This window comes from Salmo trutta, unplaced genomic scaffold (assembly GCF_901001165.1).
Source record: "Salmo trutta unplaced genomic scaffold, fSalTru1.1, whole genome shotgun sequence".
In the NCBI taxonomy this organism is placed as follows: domain Eukaryota; kingdom Metazoa; phylum Chordata; class Actinopteri; order Salmoniformes; family Salmonidae; genus Salmo; species Salmo trutta.
Genome location: NW_021822406.1, coordinates 734,636 through 743,379, shown reverse-complemented (window position 1 = coordinate 743,379; position 8,744 = coordinate 734,636). Strand labels below are relative to the sequence as shown.

General features: G+C 46.4%; 1 protein-coding gene across 1 annotated transcript; it reads right to left on the bottom strand.

Annotated features, from left to right (window-relative positions):
* Positions 1-4,676: 4,676 nt before the first annotated feature.
* Positions 4,677-8,055, bottom strand: LOC115182215 (ATP synthase membrane subunit DAPIT, mitochondrial-like). The gene is made up of 4 exons (XM_029743840.1): positions 7,954-8,055; positions 7,737-7,807; positions 5,115-5,207; positions 4,677-4,984 (listed from the first exon to the last, which is right to left on the bottom strand). The coding sequence occupies exons 2-4, from the start codon at positions 7,803-7,805 to the stop codon at positions 4,883-4,885; spliced, it is 264 nt and encodes an 87-aa protein (XP_029599700.1). The 5' UTR covers positions 7,806-7,807; positions 7,954-8,055; the 3' UTR covers positions 4,677-4,882.
* Between the last annotated feature and the right edge of the window lie 689 nt (positions 8,056-8,744).

The following is an 8,744-nucleotide window of genomic DNA, read 5'->3' as shown; positions in this document are numbered from 1 at the left end:
CCCCTGAACCAGCCCTGTCTCCCCATCCCCATCCCCCTGAACCAGCCCTGTCTCCCCATCCCCCTACCCCTGAACCAGCCCTGTCTCCCCATACCCCTGAACCAGCCCTGTCTCCCCATCCCCATACCCCTGAACCAGCCCTGTCTCTCCATCCCCATCCCCCTGAACCAGCCCTGTCTCCCCATCCCCATACCCCTGAACCAGCCCTGTCTCCCCATCCCCATACCCCTGAACCAGCCCTGTCTCCCCATCCCCATACCCCTGAACCAGCCCTGTCTCTCCATCCCCATCCCCCTGAACCAGCCCTGTCTCAACATACCCATACCCCTGAACCAGCCCTGTCTCCCCATCCCCATACCCCTGAACCAGCCCTGTCTCCCCATCCCCATACCCCTGAACCAGCCCTGTCTCCCCATCCCCATACCCCTGAACCAGCCCTGTCTCCCCATCCCCATACCCCTGAACCAGCCCTGTCTCCCCATCCCCATACCCCTGAACCAGCCCTGTCTCCCCATCCCCATACCCCTGAACCAGCCCTACTCCCAACTGAAGGAGGTGAGCAGCATTGTGTTGAATGACATGTCAGTTGGCATAATTGCAGGTTCTGCAATTCATTGAGGACAGGAATGTGATTCTCCAGTCAGGACAAATCTCACTTAACACAGTGGCAGCCAATATCAGAGCCTTAAAGGAAGAGATGCAGGCTCTTAGAGATGGATGGGAGTCTCTCCTGTCTGAGGCAACACTGACTGCTACGCAAATGGATGATGCACCTCAATTTAGCAAGGAACACAACCACCAGAGGAAAGGGAAGAGATTCCATGATGAGACCTCTCATGAGGAGACAGCTCAGGACAGTGCAGCAATGGTGTTTTGGAAACAGTGGTTTTTAACTGCTATGGACAACATCATAAGTAACTTGGACACTAGGTTCCACACCACTGCAAAAAATAGTAGAATCATTTTCTGCTGTTCTGAAAGTTGGGCAGATTAGTGAGGATAAAGTCCCTTCTGTGTGCCAACCACTGATCATGATGTGTTCCAGAGATCTTACACCTGAGTTTCATAATGAAGTAAGACACCTGAACACTGGATATGCTGCCACTTTCCCCCCTAACGTGCCCCCTCTTGGTCTCCTGAACACTGGATATGCTGCCACTTTCCCCCTAACTTGTCCCCTCTTGGTCTCCTGAACACTGGATATGCTGCCACTTCCCCCCCTAACGTGCCCCTCTTGGTCTCCTGAACACTGGATATGCTGCCACTTCCCCCCCTAACGTGCCCCTCTTGGTCTCCTGAACACTGGATATGCTGCCACTTTCCCCCTAACTTGTCCCCTCTTGGTCTCCTGAACACTGGATATGCTGCCACTTTCCCCCTAACTTGTCCCCTCTTGGTCTCCTGAACACTGGATAGGGTGCCACTTCCCCCCCTAACGTGCCCCCTCTTGGTCTCCTGAACACTGGATATGCTGCCACTTTCCCCCTAACTTGTCCCCTCTTGGTCTCCTGAACACTGGATATGCTGCCACTTCCCCCCCTAACGTGCCCCTCTTGGTCTCCTGAACACTGGATATGCTGCCACTTCCCCCCCTAACGTGCCCCTCTTGGTCTCCTGAACACTGGATATGCTGCCACTTTCCCCCTAACTTGTCCCCTCTTGGTCTCCTGAACACTGGATATGCTGCCACTTTCCCCCTAACTTTTCCCCTCTTGGTCTCCTGAACACTGGATAGGGTGCCACTTCCCCCCCTAACGTGCCCCTCTTGGTCTCCTGAACACTGTATATGCTGCCACTTTCCCCCCTAACTTGTCCCCTCTTGGTCTCCTGAACACTGGATATGCTGCCACTTTCCTCCTAACTTGTCCCCTCTTGGTCTCCTGAACTCTGGATATGCTGCCACTTTCCTCCTAACTTGTCCCCTCTTGGTCTCCTGAACACTGGATATGCTGCCACTTTCCTCCTAACTTGACCCCTCTTGGTCTCCTGACTGCAATTTGTAAGATGCAGCTGCGAAGCATTTTTGGAGAAGTGTGCATTGCTTTACGTATATTTTGCACACTGCCTGTGAGTGTTGCTGGTGGCGAGAGAGCTTCCAGTAAGATAAAACAGATTTTATTTAAACTATTTGAGGTCCACTATGTCCCAGGACAGGCTTTGCAGTCTTGCCATGCTGTCCATTGAATGCCAGTTAGCTAGAAAGCTGGACTTCAAAGACTTGATCAGTGACTTTGCTAGCAAGAAGGCTCGGCGCTGGGCTCTTGGTGAGTAAGGCTGAGTAAGGGCCAGTGATAACTGTTAAATGGCATGGCTATGGATATTGGATCACTACACAACATGATGCCCACAGGCTGAGAACAAGATATATCTCAAAGTGATTGCTGGATTGGCATAGAATTTGTTGTGCACAATCAAGACCCCAAGTGAAAGAAACCTATTGATTTGGTGACCTCTTGACCTTTCCTCTAGCGCCACCATCAGGCCTTTTCATTTCCACTTCTACAACTGCTTGTTTTCTAGTTGGTAAATATACTCAGTTCAAACATCTGCTGCTGATTTTATTCTTTTCATTCTATAGATGATAATGTTCATTTATTTTAATTGAAGAGGTTCATGAATATTTAAGTTATATTTATTTTAAGTTATTCTTTAACTTAAGAGAATTTTCCATTCAACATTTTGTTACCATTAAAATGACATTTAGACTAAAAGATGGCCTTTAGCACATTTCTTATGGAGGGTGTCAGTCTTGCATCAAATAGTGAATTCCACTGTATGCAGAATGTTGCATGCATGTCTGCACAGTGTTATATTTTCACAGCTCACTTTCAGTAAATATCCTACATTAAATATTGGACTACAGGAGAGTTGCGCAAGCCTGCAAAGGTATAGTTATGTAAAGCTTTGAATGGGTCGATTGGGTTCTGGAGGTGTGTGGTTACAGGTAATTGCACAGGGTTGGTGTGGCCTGTGGTGGTGGGGCCCAATGTGATATCTTTTCATGGGGCCCAAAATCCCTGACTGAGACTGGCTGCCTGTCGAGGACAAGTGTCAGGAAGAACTAGCCACAGCACCTGATCAAGCATCTCTTGATTCTGCCTCTCTCCTCATCCTTTCTCTCCTCTCCCTCCAGACGAAATTCTGCATCGAGTGACGTCTGATTGCCCAACAATCTGCCCACTCATCCCCTCCTGCATCTCATTACAGCATGTAAAGCTACTGTTATTGTCACGTTGTCGTTATCTGCTAATAAAGTTTGCTAGCCGTATCATACTGGGCACATAATATGTGAGATACACAGATGAACTAAAAACATGCAGAACAAAAGAGATCAGCAGTGGCTGGGCTTTGCAGTCTCCCTCTTCAAGTCCCTCTTCTGAGGTTCTGCCTGTTGAGAACAAGTGACAGGCAGAACCTCCCAACCACACAGCACCCAGCTCTTTATTACACACACCTGAATGATGTATTTCATTCTGATTGCCATGCGAGTGTCCCCCCCCCCAAAAAAAAATAAAATCTGTGAAAATAAATGAATGAGACAACTGTACCAAAAACTAATCAAAGTTTATGTATCTTACATATTGCCGGGTTGGTTTTCACAGCTGTTTCACGAGGTGTTCATTATTGTAAGGTTTCCTTTGATGGTATTTATTTGTTCCACATTATTCATTGTTGTATCCTAGAACCTACAATAGAGACATATATATTCAACCACAAGGGTGCACTAATGAGCTACGCAAGATCTATTTGTTTCTATCATAATAGAGGACTAGTGAAATGATATTATTTCAGTGTAGATAAGGGAAGTTCAGGTTAAAATGAAAACATGACAGCCAGACAAGCCAGTGTATGAATTAAATGGATTTCCATATGAATGGAGTGGAAATTAGCTCACTTCCTGGTCTGTAGGGTAAGTAACTTTAATGTGTCAAGCAGATTACACGTTTCCTTTGCCATTTATGAAACGTAGCAACGTTTAAGACATGGATTTCATGTTGAAATGTTAACAAGGTACCAAAGAAATAGTTTGAATTAATGTTTTCATTTTATTAGCTAAACAAAACTTGTTTAAACAGCAAAATTGTAGCGGAAATCAGCCTTGTTTGCATAACGATGATGAAAAGAATGTCATTTAGGCTGTAATGATCTCCAGAATTCTAATCATTAGGTCATCACACCGTTGATATAGCAACGGACGCTAATAGTTTATCCAATCCCATTGTGACGTAGAGGGGGACACTGTTTGGCGCGACAGGCCCTTGTTTCCATAGAGACCATATATAACCAGTAAGGTAGGCTACATACAGTAAGGCTGCATATTTAAGCAATAAGGCCAGAGGGGACGTGGCATATGGCCAATATACCAAAGACTGATCTTAGGCACGACCGAGGTGCCTTATTGCTTTTATAAACTGGTTACCAACGTAATTAGAGCAGTCATACCCGTGGTAAACGATCTGATATACCACGGCTTTCAGCCAATCAGCACTCAAACCACCCAGTTGATGTAGTACATTATCTCTCCCCAGCGCCACCCTGTGGCCAGACATACACGCTACAGCCTGGAGCTCCCAGTAGGGTGTTGTCATGGTTACCGGTTAGTCTGAATACCAGAATGGATTCTGCTCTGTTCTATTCTGGGTTAGAGATTAAACCAAGACGACACAGAGACATCGTGACTGGATTAAATTCTATTTATTAACATTGAGAGAGAGAGCGAGAGGGAGGGAGGGAGCGGAAGAGAGGGAGGGAGAGAGGGAGGGAGAGAGTGAGAGTGGAAGAGAGGGAGAGCGCTGCTGTTATGAATCTCTGATTTGGTAGTATTGGAAAACAATGTGAATATCAGGTCAATAAAACGTTGGACATTGAGAGAGGGTGTCAGTCAGGCAGTGGGGCTGGCTACTCTGGGGTCCTCTTTACTCCGTTTGTGTATCATATAGGCTGCTGCTGACAACGCTAGGACACCATAGGTAGCCAGGACAAACTAGAGAGAGAGAAAAAGAGAGAAAGAGAGAGGTTATGTCAACAGTATAATACTCTTCTAGAGCTATGGCAGCAGCAGCTAGTGTGTGTGTGTGTGTGTGAGTGTGAGTGTGTGTGTGTATATATCTTACGTTGCGTCGGCCCTGTAGTGTGTAGCTGTTGAAATGTCTCCTCCAGCCAGTCAGGTTAACAGTAGCTGGAGCCTCCATACCAAACAACTGTCTCTGTTACACACACACACAGATAGATAGACACACAGACAGACACAGAGACAGACAGGTGAGGACAATCTGAATGGACACATCTTGATGACATCACAGTGATTAGGTATGAGGGGATTCCATTAATCTGACCCAGGCTCCAGGGTAGGTGTCTCATTGAGGGGATTCCATTAATCTGACCCAGGCTCCAGGGTAGGTGTCTCATTGAGGGGATTCCATTAATCTGACCCAGGCTCCAGGGTAGGTGTCTCATTGAGGGGATTCCATTAATCTGACCCAGTCTCCAGGGTAGGTGTCTCATTGAGGGGATTCCATTAATCTGACCCAGTCTCCAGGGTAGGTGTCTCATTGAGGGGATTCCATTAATCTGACCCAGTCTCCAGGGTAGGTGTCTCATTGAGGGGATTCCATTAATCTGACCCAGTCTCCAGGGTAGGTGTCTCATTGAGGGGATTCCATTAATCTGACCCAGTCTCCAGGGTAGGTGTCTCATTGAGGGGATTCCATTAATCTGACCCAGGCTCCAGGGTAGGTGTCTCATTGAGGGGATTCCATTAATCTGACCCAGGCTCCAGGGTAGGTGTCTCATTGAGGGGATTCCATTAATCTGACCCAGTCTCCAGGGTAGGTCTCTCATTGAGGGGATTCCATTAATCTGACCCAGTCTCCAGGGTATGTCTCTCATTGAGGGGATTCCATTAATCTGACCCAGTCTCCAGGGTAGGTATCTCATTGAGGGGATTCCATTAATCTGACCCAGGCTCCAGGGTAGGTGTCTCATTGAGGGGATTCCATTAATCTGACCCAGGCTCCAGGGTAGGTGTCTCATTGAGGGGATTCCATTAATCTGACCCAGGTTCCAGGGTAGGTGTCTCATTGAGGGGATTCCATTAATCTGACCCAGTCTCCAGGGTAGGTGTCTCATTGAGGGGATTCCATTAATCTGACCCAGGCTCCAGGGTAGGTATCTCATTGAGGGGATTCCATTAATCTGACCCAGTCTCCAGGGTAGGTGTCTCATTGAGGGGATTCCATTAATCTGACCCAGGCTCCAGGGTAGGTGTCTCATTGAGGGGATTCCATTAATCTGACCCAGGCTCCAGGGTAGGTGTCTCATTGAGGGGATTCCATTAATCTGACCCAGGTTCCAGGGTAGGTGTCTCATTGAGGGGATTCCATTAATCTGACCCAGGTTCCAGGGTAGGTGTCTCATTGAGGGGATTCCATTAATCTGACCCGGTCTCCAGGGTAGGTGTCTCATTGAGGGGATTCCATTAATCTGACCCAGGCTCCAGGGTAGGTGTCTCATTGAGGGGATTCCATTAATCTGACCCAGGCTCCAGGGTAGGTGTCTCATTGAGGGGATTCCATTAATCTGACCCAGTCGACGGCAGAGGTGTGGTATTGGTTAAGGGTCGATAGCAGAGGTGTGGTATTGGTTAAGGGTCGATAGCAGAGGTGTGGTATTGGTTAAGGGTCGATAGCAGAGGTGTGGTATTGGTTAAGGGTCGACGGCAGAGGTGTGGTATTGGTTAAGGGTCGATAGCAGAGGTGTGGTATTGGTTAAGGGTCGATAGCAGAGGTGTGGTATTGGTTAAGGGTCGACGGCAGAGGTGTGGTATTGGTTAAGGGTCGATAGCAGAGGTGTGGTATTGGTTAAGGGTCGATAGCAGAGGTGTGGTATTGGTTAAGGGTCGATAGCAGAGGTGTGGTATTGGTTAAGGGTCGATAGCAGAGGTGTGGTATTGGTTAAGGGTCGATAGCAGAGGTGTGGTATTGGTTAAGGGTCGATGGCAGAGGTGTGGTATTGGTTAAGGGTCGATAGCAGAGGTGTGGTATTGGTTAAGGGTCGATAGCAGAGGTGTGGTATTGGTTAAGGGTCGACGGCGGAGGTGTGGTATTGGTTAAGGGTCGATAGCAGAGGTGTGGTATTGGTTAAGGGTCGATAGCAGAGGTGTGGTATTGGTTAAGGGTCGACGGCAGAGGTGTGGTATTGGTTAAGGGTCGATAGCAGAGGTGTGGTATTGGTTAAGGGTCGACGGCGGAGGTGTGGTATTGGTTAAATACATTGAACTAAAGTGTAAACACCAACATATAAAGTGCTGGTCCCATGTTTCATGAACTGAAATAAGAACATCTCAGACATTTTCCACACGCACAAAAAGCTTTATTTTATCACAAATGTGTTTATATCCCTGTTAGTGAGCATTTATCCTGTGCCCAGATAATCCATCCACCTGACAGGTGTGGCAAATCAAGAAGCTGATTAAACAGCATGATCATCACACCAGTGCATCTGGTGCAGTTGACATTAAAAAGGCCACTAAAAAGTGCAGTTTTGTCACACAACAGATGTCTCAAGTTGAAGGAGTGTGCAGTAATGTCAACCAGAGCTGTTGATGTTCCTTATTCTACCATAAACCGCCTCCTATGTCGTTACAGATAACTTAGCAGTATATTCAGTATATTTAGTCGTCTTATGGCTTGGATGTAGAAGCTGGGGGGGGGGGGGGGGTCACTCGGTTTACCGACCTTCACCTCGGTGATCAGATGACCGAAGCTCGTGAGCGGGATCCGAGTCTTTACCGGGGAAGTTGGCATGGCTGAGGAAACGGTTCACAACAAGATAACATTATTGGCTGAAGGTTAAGTTCCTGTCACGTTCACTAGCCTGCTACAACACATGCAAATAACCAACCGGCGTTTCAAACCAGACAACAGTTAGAATATCATGCCACAATACACTCACCGTAACAGCTCGGTAAGGACACACCACTATACTTCCTTACACATTGTTTTGATATGTAACCTTTCTTCCGGTTTCATTTGATGGACAGTGTATGTACCCAGTCAGGCATTAACATTCAAAATCCCATCCAATGACAGTTACACAAGCGGCAATGTCGGATCCCAGCGCGTCGTCTCCTGAACAGCCAGCAGGTGGCGCCAGAAACACGCAGTTGAACAGAAAGCCGACAGTAGACATTTCATTCTGAAGGCCTTTAATGGCGTGGGACACATGTTTACATTCCCAAAGCAAGTTAAATAAACAGACATTAACAGTAAATATTACACACACAAAAGTTTCAAAAGAGCATAAAGACGTTTAAAATGAAGAATTTCATTCCAAAACGCAATATATCAATTTTTCAGAAATGTTGGTAAATTAACTTGTATTGTTTAAAGACATTATGAAGTAGATTAGATAGTGGGGAAAAAACACACCAATTATGGCATGGGGTTGTTCAATGATAGATTTTAAACAAATACATGTCTTATCACTTGATGGATTCACTACAGAGGGACAAATAATGTTGTTTTATAAAAAAAACCCTCAGAGAAATAACATGTTTTATACTGTCAAATGAGACAAATAACTCATGTTTTATAAAGAACTGTGCAAATAATACATTTGTGACATCTATATATACAGTTGAAGTCGGATGTTTACATACATCTTAGACAAATACATTTAACCCCCCCCCCCCCCTCAGTCTCTACACTGTCAAAGCAGACAATGTACAGACAGCCACAGACAGA